Source organism: Rattus rattus, chromosome 18 (genome assembly GCF_011064425.1).
Source record: "Rattus rattus isolate New Zealand chromosome 18, Rrattus_CSIRO_v1, whole genome shotgun sequence".
In the NCBI taxonomy this organism is placed as follows: domain Eukaryota; kingdom Metazoa; phylum Chordata; class Mammalia; order Rodentia; family Muridae; genus Rattus; species Rattus rattus.
In genome coordinates this window covers 18066159-18081456 of record NC_046171.1, presented here as the reverse complement: position 1 = coordinate 18081456, position 15298 = coordinate 18066159, and the positions used below count along the sequence as shown (strand labels likewise).

Genomic DNA, 15298 nt, shown 5'->3' with positions numbered 1-15298 from the left:
TTTTGACTTCTATTTTCTGAAAATAATTTTTTGCATAATTGATATTATTTCTTTCAAGATTTTGTAGACTTCTCCAAGGAAGCAATCCAGGTCAGGCCTTTACCTTATGGGAAGCAATTTCCTTTCCCTCTTCTCCTTCCTCTTTCTCGTCCCCCTCATCTTCCTCCTTCCTTCTTCATCTCATCACGGGATTCGATGTCATTTCTTCCTTTAGGACTAATTAAATATTTTACATTTTTCTGATTTGGGGTTGTGCTTTTCTCCCAAGGATGTTATTTTCTGTCTGTCGTGTTTGGAAGTGCCTCTGACGTTAGCATAAACGTGCTAATCTCTGTGGCCTCTGAGGTGACCCCTCCTTTCCGTTTCCTGGGTTTGAATGTTGGCTCACTCTCTTTGCTTTTCCCCAGAGAGGAAAGGTTTGCTTACTTGATGGGTGAGGATAATCGGCTTATTAATTATTTAATTTATCTGTTTATAGAAACAAATGCGTGTGGGCTTTATTGACTTGATAATTATTCTGTTTTACATTTTTTTGTTTCTGCTTTGATGTTTGATTTTTTTTTTTCCTTTCTTATGCTCGCCTTGGACCATTTGCTGTTTTCATTTCTTACTCAGACCTTAGATTGCCAGTCGTTCTTCTCCGGCATCTGCCAAGTCACTCATCTCTCTTCTAGTATCTCAAATCTAGAGGTGAGGTCAAACTATGGAGTCTTTCAATGATCTTTTACATGGGTCCCTGTCCGGTCGACTCTGAAGGTCTCTGTGCTCATTCCACGCAGTTGCTGTATCTTTCCTTGGTCTGTGAATTTGCTGAGCCTTTTACATTCCATTTTTCTTTTGCGGAAGCACAGAACTGTTTTCCAGTTTTGAAAAGATTAGCTGCTTTGATCCCCTCGTTCCGGGCTAAATCATTTAATCTTTAGTTATAGGTTCCTCGTTTCTGTTTTTGGTGTAGCATGTACTTTGTTGATAACTGGGCACCATCACAAGCTTCTTCATCTGTCACGTCAAAAAATATTTTTATTTTGTGCATAGGAGTTTGCCCTCACATATGTGTGTACTCCACATATGTTCGGTGCCTGCAGTGACTAGCCTGGTTTATGGAGTTACAGGTGGGCGCTGGGAACCGAACCTGAGTCCTCTAAAAGAGTAGCAAGCACCCTTGACCACTGAAGCATTTCTCCAGACAGACCTCTGCCTTTGTTTCCTTAATCTGCACGGTCTATCAACTTCTGGATGACACTGGTTGGGCCTTATTTGTTTGTTTGATTTTATTTACTCATTCGTTTTATTACTTCTTGGCTTTATAATGTCTCATAAATAATATTATTCATTTTCATGTGATTTGTTTTACTTATCTATTTTATTAATATGTTTATTTATTTGATTTTCAGTATTACTTTTAGCCTGAATCTTGCACAGCTCCATTACAATGACGTAGTTTGCAGTCTGTCTGTAACTAGCGCAGAAATGATCGTGGAACCTTTAACTGCTAACGGCCACGCCCATTGAAGATGCGATGTATTCAGATGGGAACCTTCATTTAAACATTTAAACATTTAGGTTCTCTCTGCATATGCCTCTGCTTTATTAGTCAGCTGAGGGTACAGCTCATGTGCCCCCATAACGTTCTTGGTTTTAGAAATTCTCTAATGAATTTGAAGTCTATTCATCACTCACGTGAATTGGCTTAACAGTCTTGAAGTTAGTTGTAAAATTTCACTTCCATTTCTAAACAAACAGTCATGTCTCTGGACTACCATATTTCTAAATGTGAGCTTCCCTGTTCTCTCTCTCTCTCTCTCTCTCTCTCTCTCTCTCTCTCTCCTCTCTCCTCTCTCCCTCCTCCTCCTTCCTTCTTCTTCCTTATTTCTTTAAGACTACCTTTGGAGATGCTATAACTCCCTATATAGATTTGGCTGGTATTGAACTCATGGAGATCTGCCTGCCTCTGCATCCTTAATGCTGGTGCTAAAAGTATGTACGAACATGCCTGGACTGGGTGGAATTTTCAAATTGCATCCTAAGCTAGTTCAGCTCCTTTCAGCAGCAAGGAACCTCTCACTTTTAGAACCCAATCTCTGATCGATCAAGATGGCCTTAACATGTTTTGTTAGGGGTACAGAAAACGACTTGGAGGCAAGAGGTTTTATTTGGCTTACAAATCCTGACAGGATACTGCCCATTAGGCTGGGGAAGGCATGGCTGCAGGGACAGGAAGCTGGCCTGGCAAACAGGAAGCAAAGAGAGAAGAGAGAAGAGAGGCTATAAAACTCTAAACCCCATCTCCAGTGATGTACTTCCTATAGCTAGGCTCCGCCTCCTAAAATTTCCATAACCTCTCCAACAGCGCCACCAACTGGGAACCAAATTAGAGACCAAGTGTTCAAACACAAGGGCCTACAGTGGGCATGAGGCCCTCATATTTCATATTCAAATCACAGTCAGCCTTTTAGAGTCTCTTCCTTAGAGCATTTCTTACAGGAAATCTAAAATGGCCCTTTACTTCTCGCTCCTGTTGAGTTGTAATCTCCTCCCAGATCTCATCTGTCTCACAGATTTAAGATCCACGCCTTCCAGATGTATTAAAGAACCTAATACGCACGCGTCACAGAGAACGATGGGGCTCCATCTTGCTGAGTTCGTGGGAGCATCAGGGCCTCACTTTAAAACTGGATTAGCAAACAGAAATCCCCATCCATTTCAATCAGCCGCCCCACCCCCACCCCTCTCCCTCATCAATCAGCTGCTCCCCCCTCCTGCCCCGGGGGTCCTCCAGGGCTTTCTTTCCTAGGGTTTAAAACCTCTTCCATCTTTTGTTGCCGCCTGTTGCACAAACTACAATCATCTGGAAGAAATTCTTCTCGCCCCTTTAACTCTGCCCTATACAATGTCTCAGGCAGCTGAGCCAGGAGCACGGACACTTTAGAGACTCACCGCTCTTACCTGAAACTATGCTACATTAAGGAGAGCCAATGTTGCTGAATTTGTGGCTTGTCTCTGCTTCATTTCCACGGCATGGGTAGTGATTTTTGACAGCGTGTCTAATATAACCCATATTTGTTAAGGGGGAGAGGCATCTGTTGACCTTTCCATTAGCTGGAGTTTCTCTGTCAAACCTTCATGAGTCTAAATTGAGCAGATTCGGGAGAAATAGTTCATCACCTTTGGGAACGCACTCTGTGATTTCTGAACACAGGTTATTTATTAAAAAAGGAAAAGTGTGTTCCAGCACTGTTACTATATCTCAGAACATTTGACAGTTGCAGCAAAGACCCTTCCTGAGTTTCTCCTGGGCTCAATCTCTCTACAATTTTCTCAGTGAAATCTTTTTTTCCCCCAAAACCTTTGTGCTTTCTCTCCTTTATTGTCTCAATATGTTTGCTACATTTTCAAATGTCCATGAATCCTATTCACAGATGATCTCTTTTATACTAAAAAAATTCTATGAAAATATTAATTTAAGATATTAATTCTATGAAAATATTAATTTAAGATATTAATTTAAGATATTTAAAATATTAAATATTATGAAAATATTATTTTAAGAAAATAATCAGACTGTCGTCATTCTCCATGATGCCAGAATATTTTATGGAAAGCAGCCAGACCCCTGTCACTTTATTTTTATTTTTAACTATTTATTTTTGTGAATCCATGGATGTTTCATCTTGCATGCAGAAAAAAGGTGCCACTTTCAGAAATTTTACTTCTAAATCTTTATCCACTTGGCCAGGAGACAATATTGAGGTCCCCTGGGTGTAGCAGTACAGACAGTGTTGCAGTCTCCATGATCCAGGAATCAATCTGGGTCCTATACAAAGAAAAGCCCCTGTCACTTCTTGTTTTTAATTGAAACCTACTAGTTGGTTGGGATGATCCATCAAATTTAGTAATTCATCTTCACTTTTAATATAAAGAAAAAAAGGATCCAGCTTCTCCTTCTCCCCGACTCCTCTCTCCTCGAAACTTTACTTCTGAATCTTTTTTAATTGTCCCTCTGGGAAGACTCATCCTGATTGTAGATGGAAGCATTTCCTTTGCTGAGATCTGACAGTACCCAGAAAAGGACAAAAAGAAATGAGACAAGCTGAGTATTCGCCTATCTCTGTTCTCTGACTGTAGATACAGTCGTGTGCAATCATCTAGATTATTATATAATTACGTTATATAATTATACTTCATGTGTAATATGTACTATATAATCAGATAATATATAATCTAGATGTAATTATATTATTATATAAACTGTGGATCCTGTGGATATGGAGCCTATTGTATGGGTAATATTCTGAAAGGCTGACTGGCTTACAATGGTGGTAGTGAGATCCTTAGTGATTCTTGCCTTCCACTTCAGATCAGTAGCATATTTATTTTCCAACATTACCCTTCTAGGGGTCACTCTCTTCACTAATAATTCTTTATTCTTCTTAAGATTTCTTTCAGAGGTACCTTTCCAAGGTCATTTTTTTGATAATTTTACTTATTAGCATTCACATTCTTCCATACTTAGTGAGTGGATGGTGCATCTGGAAAACTCTGCCATCGATGTCCATGAATTTTCACCTTGACTTTATCAACTCGATGGAATTTGAAACCACCTAAGAGCTGCATCTCTGGGTTTGTCTTTGAGGGTCCTTCCAGAGAGGATTAACAGAAGAGAGAATGTCTTCTCTGAGTGGAGATAGTGGTGGCACTGTGTCCTAGGCTGGGTTCTGAGACTGAATAACAAAAAAGAAAAGGTGGACAGTTGAGCAGAGAACTAGAATTCATCTCCGTCTGCATCCTGACTGTGGATACAATGTAACCCGTCATGTCCTGCTCCAGCCTCTGTGATGCTGCAAGATGGTGGACCACGCCCTTAAACAGAGAGCCTGAATCAACCCTCATTTCCTTCCTCTTGTCACGTTTGTGACAGCAAAGGAAACAGTAACTAATAGAGAAAATTAATAGGTATACGTGGACGTGTTCAGGTCTAAGGGAAGTCTAGAATTTATCTTGATATAATTTAAACGTGGAATTGAAACACAAAGACTTTTAGACAGAGCATAGCATAAAATAATGTCAATAACAGTTAATTATGGCTTATTTGACAAGATGTGTACCTGGAATTGTTCTAAGTTAATAAGTTATTTAATGTTTGCATTCATACTGCGGCAGACACTGTCCTGATTATCATATAATGAAAACATTTATTTCTAATACAGTCTCAGGACTATATATGATAAAATAAAAGTAACTAAAGTGCATTGGCTCTCCTTCCCCAGACACAGCCTGGGTCAGGTCCTGTATCAAGATATATATTCACAGTCAAATAATACACTTAAACAATCCTGTGAAATCCAGTAGCTATTGTGATTGTCAGCCTCAGGGTACAGAGGAGTAAACAAACAAAACAAACAAAACAAAACAAAAAAAACACCCAAAAAACAAAAACAAAACAAAAAAACCTGCAGATGTTAAATGGGAAGTGGATGCATTGTGGCCAATAAGTGTCAGTTTATGCAGATGTTAAAGGAGAAGTAGTTACAATGTAACCTATAAGCATCAGTCTAGCATGAAAGCTTTTTATTCTGCTCTTCTGAGGGTAATGGAGCTGCTGTTTGCATCCCGAGGAACCAGACCGTGTACTGCCACTACACGCCACCATATTACAGACAAATGTTTTTGGCTGCACTATTGAAGTTTGAGATTACAAGAAATTTCAAAAGTGACCATTTTAGAAAAACCCTCCTCGCATTTATTTCAGAAATCCTCTCTAAAATATCAACCATTTTCTTGCAAGCTCTTTGGGATTAATCCTAACAGAGGCTATCTGCCCCGGAAGTGATGTTTTCTGTCTTTAGGCGATATTTTTAGGAATGATAGATGCGTCTAAAATCCTTTGAGGCTGAGCTTTTGCTCCGAACTTACAGGACAGGGGGTTATTTTATCTCCCCTCACTGGATCCCTTTCAGCACAAGGGGGAATAAACATTTAGCTCCTCGATCTCTTCCCTACCTAACATTGTTCTTAGTTTCCTGGCAATGATAGGTTCTGTCCTTTTGCGCAAGTTATAAATTCCTTCCCTCAAACATGAAGCATGGAACATACTTCCAATGCATGCTGAACATTCTAAAATACGATAGGACTAAAACTTACCATTTAATCCTTGGGAAGGGCACCAGGATGCTGGTGTGATGTCTGTTTTGCATTATCAACTTGATGGGCTTTAGAGACACATCTGGGAATATCGATGAGGGAATTTTTGAACAGATTTGACTGAGAAAGGAAGACTTAGTCTGAATGTGGGTGGCACAGTACAGTCTTTGGTGAATTATTTAGTTTGTACACAGGGTTCCAGGGGACCAGAATGAATGGGAAAGTGTGTGTGTGTGTGTGTGTGTGTGTGTGTGTGTGTGTGTGTGTGTGTGTGTGTGTGTGTGTGTGTGTGTGTGTGTGTGTGTGTGTGAGAGAGAGAGAGAGAGAGAGAGAGAGAGAGAATATGGCAGAGTGCCTACAATAATTTCTATCTGCTTCCTACTTGCAGAATGCCTGTCCGGCCATTAAAGGTGACATCACTCAAACCTTGAGCCAAGATAAATCCTTATTGCCTAAATTTACTTTGGCTCTTTGTTTTGTCACAACCAGGAGGAAATTAACTATTGATATTAGTTTAAAGACTTGATGTGGGCTGGAGTGATGGCTCAGCAGTTAAGAGTGTGTACTGCTCTACATTAGGACTTGAGGTCTGTTCCTAGCACCAAAGTCAGGCAGCTGTGACTCTAGTTCCCGTGGCTCTGCTGCCCCCCTGTGGCTTCCATGGGAATCTACATACACACATACAAATATGCACACACACAGAGAGAGAGAGAAAGAGAGAGAGAGAGAGAGAGAGAGAGAGAGAGAGAGAGAGAGAGAGGGGTGTGGCGGTCACTCTTTTAAGAGGATAGATGCTAAAGATTCAGCTATTTTTTTTTTCTTTTTTCTTTTTTTCGGAGCTGGGGACCGAACCCAAAATGTTATTCTTTTAGGAAAATCTATTTGGACATACTTCTCTGACTTACTGTGTCTTAGTTTCCTTCTTGATCAGACATGAAAATACAGATGCCTTCTTCGTTGAGTTGCTAGAGGATTAAGTATAATCATAGAAACCATATAAAATATAAGTTAGAAATGGAAGGTTTGCCCTGTACAGACACTGACAGGTAAAGAAGTGGTTTAGTCTGCATTCTCAAGGGACTTCCACTTAAAATTCGATTTTACATTTCTTGCAAACTGACCTGTGCTTGCATTTGACTCTGGAAAGCCGTAAATCATGTCCCGCCACAGGTGCATAATTAGATATCAAGGGAGAAGCCACTCACCGCTCCTGGGGAAAGGGATATTTTCTCTCCTGCCTCACCCTAATTTAGGTTATTCAGTCACATCATTTTGGGCTCACGACAGGGTTTTTTTTCTGTATCCATGTACTGCATGCCCATGAGAAACCTCCATCAGCGCCATCAACAAGGTCATTGATCACACACACAGGGGAGCGGAGTCCAGGACAGAGCCTGTGGCGATCAGTTCAAGCGTTCCATTTAGGGACTCATTTGCTCATTCTGAAATCCACCTAGGCACACTCGCTCGCAATATTTCTTAATTTTGTTAATAGGATACCGTGGGAGATGTTTGAGGGAGGCTTATCTAGATCTGAACGTCTATTACCGATTTATAGCATTATCAGTCTGGTAACCCCATGCCAATTTTTTCTTTTGAAATAAAGACAAAATAAGCTCATTTGAGAGCAGTTATTCTTGGCTAACCCACAGGACTCTGGTAATTATCATCTTTTCTGAGGCCTCGCAGATACCTTCTGATGACTCCCTTATATAACCTAAGTAGGTGTTAATGGTAACTTGCCTTCCGTCCTTTGGAATCCTGCTTCACTTTGAAGGTGGAAACTTTTTAATTTCTGTCACCAGCCCCTTCTCCAGATCGACTGCTGAGGCAGATGATGACAGCTTAGAAGTGTCCTTCACAAACTCAGCTCTAATTTCTCAAGGTCTCCACACTTGAAGCATTTAGAGACAGCCCTGAAATCACCTCGTCTAGTTTTCTCTCCATCACACTTTGGGGAGTCTCTGGCCCTCTCTAGGTAAAACTCCTACTTGGGAAAAGTTGGAATAAAAAAAAATCTGTTGTTATATTATGCAGTCTTGGTATGCGTGCCTGTTTGTTTGTTCATCCGTACCTTTGCATTTATGCAACTTCTCTTTTTTTCTGAAGCTACCTTTCCAGATTGTTTTTCTGGGTCTGTGATATTTGGGAGCTTCTTTAAACACAGATCTTTCTTTTGTATGTCCAATTAAGATTTTCTATAAATATATTCTGAATACCTATCATTCCCAGGTATTGTTCTAGGAATTGAGAATATAATAACACACACACACACACACACACACCATATATATATATTATATATATACATATATATAATATATATATGTATTGCACAGAGACACAGACACACACACCACACTCAGACATGCACACACTATACACACAGACAGATGCACACACTCCATACCACACATACATATCCTACACACACAGACACATGCATACACATACACATACCATACACGCATATACCACACATACACAGATACACAAACACACACACACACTACGCACACTACACACACATACATATATCACACACAGAGACACATACACACACCATACTACACATACATAGATACACAAATACACACACACACACACTACGCACACTACACACACATACATATATCACACACAGAGACACATACACACACCATACCACACATACATAGATACACAAATACACACACAGATACACACACACACTACGCACACTACACACACATACATATATCACACACAGAGACAGATGCACACACAACATACCACACATACATAGATACACACACACACACACACACACACACACACACACACACACACACTTTGCCTTTTAGTCCGGACTCTGTGGCAAGTCATTATTTACTAAAATTATCACTGCCATTTTCCTTCCTAAGTGTGGTTTCCCTTTACTATGTTGAGCTTTGGGTAGATAAGCATCAGCTTGCCCTTTTGAGTTGTCTCTTTGTAAATTTTATTTATTTTTTAACTGTGTGTATACGTGTTCGTCTATGTTAATACGTGTATCTGGTACTAGAGGTCAGAGCTCTGTGGACTGGGATTGAAGATGGTTTTAAGCTGCCCCTGGGATGCTGCACACCCAAACAGACCCTCTGCAACGGCAAAGCAGCAGGTGATCCTAACCACTGGGCCATCCCTCCAGCCTCCTGGATTGTCTTTTCAATGGAGTCTTGGAGTCTTGGGGCTATCATTAGCATTTCCAAGAGATCATTACTGAAACTGGGAGTTTGAATATATGTCTGTATTGAATTGTTTCTGATAGCATTTCCATCCTGTGATTTTTCTAAGGTGTCATCAAATTAGAGAAAAATACTGCATAGTGGGCTCTATTTTCATTTTTGTTTATTATGATTATTGTTGTTGTTGTTGTTTTTAAAGAATAGATCATGGATAGACCGTGCTGGTCTCAAACGTGCTATGCAGCCAAAGACCCAATCTTTTGTATGGTTCCATTACCATGTTTTTTTTTTTAAATGCATTTGTTATAACAGGAGATATTTGCCGACTCACAAAAATCTTTATTTAGTTCCTAACAAGCTGTGATTTATTACCTCTCTTGTCTGCACGCGGTCGTGTGGTTAATTGCTAATTTTCAATGCTATTGTCTTCTAGAAATAACCCTACACTGGTCTCGGGAATTCTTGTGGTGTGGACTTGGAGCATGCTCCAGTTTCCCCTTGACCTGGCAGGTAAATGTCTTCCTGTCTGTGCAAATAAATAGAAAATCTTGACTCTTACATAGAAACTATACTAGCACAAAGGGGGAAGGGGAGTGAGGTGGTGTTTCGATAGCCTAGTGATGGCTCTGCTCCAACTTAGGAAGAAGGTTGATACTCAGGAAATCCAAGTGTAGACTCATGTTGGTGTGGGGTAAACTTAAGATACATGAGTGTAGCCAGGTATGATGACAGGTAACTTTAATGCTACGATGGCAAAAGCAGGAGGAGCAGGGGTTCACACACATCCTTGCCTACACAGCAAGTTTGAAGTCAGCCTGCTCTACAGAGAATTCAGTTTCCAGAAAGACCCCCCCCCAAAAAAATTAATAATACTAAACACTTGAGCAGTTAACTACCCTGCTTTATACTCAACCCAGTTAATACTTCTATTGAGATATAGGTGCCTCAATTTTTCCATCTGTGAAATGGGATGACCGAGCAATTCATCACTCAGTAACTCAGTGAGTGCTTAGCGACCTGGCAATGTGTAGTCTCCATACGTTGAGCCAATCACATTTTGAGACCCACATGCAATGTAAGAGGAACAATTTCTAGCCCCAGCATAGGGAATTAAGATTTCCTTTCATGGCAGCTCTTGCTTTAACTTTATCAAGTACATAAATCTTTAAGGGTTGACAAGAAGCAAACTGTTGGGCTGGCCTTCCTTATTAGTGATTTTTTTTACAGCCGCAGTTTTGTCCTACAGTATGGTACCCACCAGCCACACACAGCTGGATGGGTTTGCATTATGTCAAACTAAAGGAACATCTCTTCAGCGACACCGGCCATGTTTTACCCGCTCCTTTGCCCTATGTGGCTCCCATGGTGGACAGCAAAGATACAGAGCCATTTTACAATCATAAAGCATTCTATTGATTGGTGTCAGCTAGGAATTGAGCCCTAACTCATTGGCATGTTAGAGAAGTGATTCAGGAATTCCTCTCCTTGGTGCTTTACTCTTGAGACGCCCCAGACTTTTATAATTCTTTTCCTTAGTCTATTTTATTCTTTGGGACATTCTCTCTGATGGCTTCAGGGTGAAGATAAGTCAGAATAAATACGTTTTGGCATCCACATTAATAGACATATAGGTCTTGAGAACATTCGAGGTCTTAAGTACCCAGTTTCTTGTATAAAATGTTTTCCTGGATAGGTAGGTAGTCGCCTGACTTTTTTCAAGTTAGGAAACCAAACAAACAAACAAAGAACAAAAGTGAACAAAGAAACGAAACACAGTTTGGTTATGGCAATGTATTCTTTGAAGAAAGGGGCAAATAGATCTCTGAGTTAGAAGCCAGCCTGGTCTACTTTGTGAGTTCCAGGCTAGCCACAGCTACATACTGAGATCCTTTCTCAAGAAGAAAAGAAAAGGAAAGAAAGAAAAAAGGAAAGAAAAATACAATCCAATTACAGATTAATAGTCGAAAATAAATATATGCAAACGACTTGCAGAGGTAGGCTTTAGGAGGTACCACAGTATCTGTTATCCAGCCAGAAGCCAGCCAGCTGTCACTCTGATAGACTCCATCCTTTAGATATTGAATAGTATTACCCTTAGGGGGTCTGCCAGGAGGAATTTCCTGAGCATGGCTTCATAGGAATGACACTAACTGACCTTATGTTTGTCTTTCACTGTCATCCACTCGCCTCCTCCTATCTTGTGGCTTACAGACTTGCTAAGAAAGTTTGTATTCAAAAAAAGAATTGTTGCAAATGTGCAGAGGTGACAATTCTCTGCAGCTGTTTGAAAAACAAAGACCAAATGTCGCTTCTGACTAAACCCGCTATTGTACTCTCTAACAAGCAGTACACTGCGTTCACCCATATCAAAGCTCTTTCATGATATTTGCACGATATTGCTGGATTGAGACATCCTTTGTTGGGCAACTCCAAATGGGAGGCTTTATTCTTACAAAAAGGATTACTTTCTACCCTTGACCCTGAATTAAATTTACATCTTGGAAATTAAAACAAAAGTCTCATCTGTTGATGGACTCTCCTTTTGTTCAACCGGGGGAAAAATACCCTATGCAATTAAGCTCAGTCTCATAAACTGGGAGACAAAGGCAGAAGGAATTAGGACCAAATAAAATAATGGCTTTTATTCGGGTTTGCACACATACACGCACCGTCACCAACATCAGAAAAATATGTTTAAGCGTGAGTTAATTTGAATTTGAATTCTAAGCACTTGAGTTTTCGCAGCAGAATTGGCCCACGAGGTTGAGTGAAGCAGTACTTAGGGACAATGTAGAGAAAAAGCATCTGGAATGGTCTGTGCTGGGAACTCTGCCGTTCATATGCTGCATTTACCAGTCAAGAAAACCACTCACCTGCCTCCCCCAAGAGGAAGAATGAAGGAAGAAGCTGAACAGAAAGGGAGACAAGATGTTATCCTAACCGGAAAACAAGCCAATGAGTAGACCCCTTAGGATTCATGCTATCGGGGGCTTTCAAGGAAGAAACTAAAACGCCTGGAGGTTTTATAACATGGCCAATATCTCAATGTTAGAGAACAAGGGAGTCAAGGGAAATGTCAGGCTCCCTGACTTGAGGCCCTGAGCACAGCTTTCTATAGCAAACTACCAAACACACACACGCACGCACGCACGCACGCACGCACGCACGCACGCACGCACGTAAGCGCAATTTCCTTTACACCTCTCTCTCTACAGTCTCTTTAATGGATCATTCCCTACAGGGAGGCTGGAAGATGGATGCTAAATCTTTAAAGTGGATGGAACCACGTTAGCAGGGTGAGGCTGAGGTGGAGAAATGTCTCCTGTTCCTCTACACTAAACCGAACTCCCTCCTTCACAACCAGACCACCCCAACGACTGTCACATGCCCCTCCGTTTTGCATTTCAAAATGCTAACCGTTGTTTCTTCCATTTTTTTTTCCAGTCCAGTTGAAACTGGTATGCCCCGCCTCAGTGAAAGCCAGGGGCTTCCTTAGGGTTTTCCTGTGCCAGTACAGTGCGGATCTATGGGCCATTGGCCTTAGCTTCTTCATCCAAGATGGCCCCTTCCTTGTGGTGCGCCTCGTCCTGATGATCTACTTCAAAGTGATCAACCACATGTTGGTGTTCTTTGCTGTGAAGAATTCCCTGGTGATGGCTCTGCACTTCTACCGCCTTGTGGCTTTGATCATGGCTACCCGTGATTTCATGCAAGATCATCCAGAAAGTCCCAAAACGGAGCACAGTGGCCCAGACCAGCCTTCTGAGAGTGGGCCCAGTGAATGGGAGGACACCTCCCCGGAGGCTCTGCCTTTGCGAACCTCACCGGTCACCTCTGAGGAGTCTTACCCGACAACGCCTTAGTTACTGTTTCTAACATGCAGCGGCAAGGCTTGACTCCTCCCTTCTTGTAGACTGTTTCTCTTCTTACCCCCGCCCCATGTTTGCGTACAACATTTTTTTTTAAGGAATCAACACGAAAAAGATGATCTTGTCTCAAAGTCAAGGTACTGCTCTATTTTTTCATCTGAGTGGAAGGAACTTTGACAAGTGGCTGTCACTATAATCTTCTGCTTCGATAGTGGACATTACACTTCTCTGGGAACCATTCTGAGTGATTGGTTCTTAATGAATTGCTTGAAAAGTTGTAGGCCGGACATCATAGCAACCCTCCAATGACTTAAGGCAGACATTTGCCACAAACTTCCCTATCTCTTGTTCTCCCTGGCTGCCTAATAGTACAGAAACTTTTGACTGGCTAGACTGTCACTCTCCCATCTGAGGCTTTCTGCAATGTCCCTCTGACATTAAAAAAAAGTATACTCAGTGAATTCTGAGCAAAGGAGAGGAAAATGCTCTTAAAATCAACTTGCCATGGGCTGGAATCCGGGAACTAGCATGGCTCAGCTTCCTCTATGGAGAAAAATAGCTGTGGTAGCTGCACAGGCCTTTACAGGAATCCCATTTTCTTGGACCAAGGTGCCATTCTGTCATGGTTCATGTGTTCTTAGAGCATCGTGATGGCTTTGGGCTTGGGTAGCACAAAGTTTACAGCAAGTCACTTGGTTTCTACCAACTTCATAGCTAGGAGATATCAGTGAGACACCTGCAAGTCACACTTTCCACCTAGTACAATTTACAGGACCGTTGGTATTTAAATGCTTGGCTACCCTTTTCCTCATTGTCAAGGTGAATCATGTGATCGGAGTCCAAGGAGCAGTAGCATGCCGTGATGAAGGAGTCTGAGGCCCTTAGTATTACCATGGTTTCTGGTCGCTGCCAGCAGCTGCTGCAGAAGCAACGACAGTAACAGAGATTGGTGTGGGGCCAGGGAAATGCCATCACTGGCCCCAGCTCGGTTTCAGGAACAAGTTGGTGGAAGGTGGTGCCAATCCTATGCCTCCATGAATGTAGAGAGTTGCTACAGGCCACCCTGGGGAATCATGGTGGCTTCATTTTCCATGAATGGAATAGTTTTTCTCTTCCACAGTGCTGTACGTTCTAGGTGGAAATGACTCCAAGCCTTTGAAAGTGGCTCTTCCTTTGAAATACATGGTAAAAATGTGACTTACGTTATTTTAGATCTATGAAACAGCTCTAAAATTGCAGTGTTAGAGTTAAAGGCACCAGTCAAGCCATACTAGAATCCCCAGAAAGACATTTATTCATCAAACTTCCTAGATTGAAGATGACCATTAGACAATCAGTTGGGACAATTATGTTTTTCAAACCTATGAATTTCTGGTATAGTATTTATCCAACATGTTTGATAACAAGTTTTATAAACAAATTCTATTTTATACAAAACCACCACTGTCTTTCTAGTCATTTCTACTTCTTTTTGTTTTAATACTGTCATGGTTGTAAAATGTTCAGCAAACAAATGGAATGCATTAGTAATTTTTCATAATTGGTGTATGCAAGCTAAGGTCAAGATTGTATTTATGTAAGTGAAGAATGTGACAACTTTTAAAGATGCATTATTCAAAGTTCTTGGCAATGACACTCAGGAACATGTCCCATGGTTAAGAGCATGAATTGCTCTTGCAGAGGATCAGAATTTGTCCCCATCTACTCCACGGGTTTTACAACCACTTGTAGCTCCAGCTTTGGCGGCTGCTTCTAGCCTCCGTGAGAAATAACTGCATTCATGTATGTGTGCACTCACCCACAGAGAGATTTATTAAAAGTAATAAAACTATTTTATAATAAAAAAGTCAGTAATGGGATGCAAACAAGAAAAAGCAATACTACTTCTCAAACTGCTTCAGCCACCACTAACTGTTCAGGATGCTTTGTGTTGAATACATGTCATATATGTGCCCCCATAACATACATGTGCCCCCATAACATACATGTGCCCCATGACATACACATGCCCCTATGACATACATGTGTCCCAATGACATATATGTGCCCCTATAACATATATGTGCTCCTATGATATATATG

General features: G+C 41.1%; 1 protein-coding gene across 1 annotated transcript in view; it reads left to right on the top strand.

The window, feature by feature from the left end:
* The window catches only part of Tmem26 (transmembrane protein 26), a 44126-nt gene extending 29473 nt beyond the window's left edge, over nt 1-14653 (top strand). The window contains exons 5-6 of the mRNA XM_032888831.1: nt 9781-9857; nt 12792-14653. Coding sequence (XP_032744722.1) covers nt 9781-9857; nt 12792-13210 — 496 coding nt within the window. The 3' untranslated portion in view covers nt 13211-14653. The remainder of the gene's footprint in view (nt 1-9780; nt 9858-12791) is intronic.
* The last annotated feature ends 645 nt before the right edge of the window (nt 14654-15298 follow it).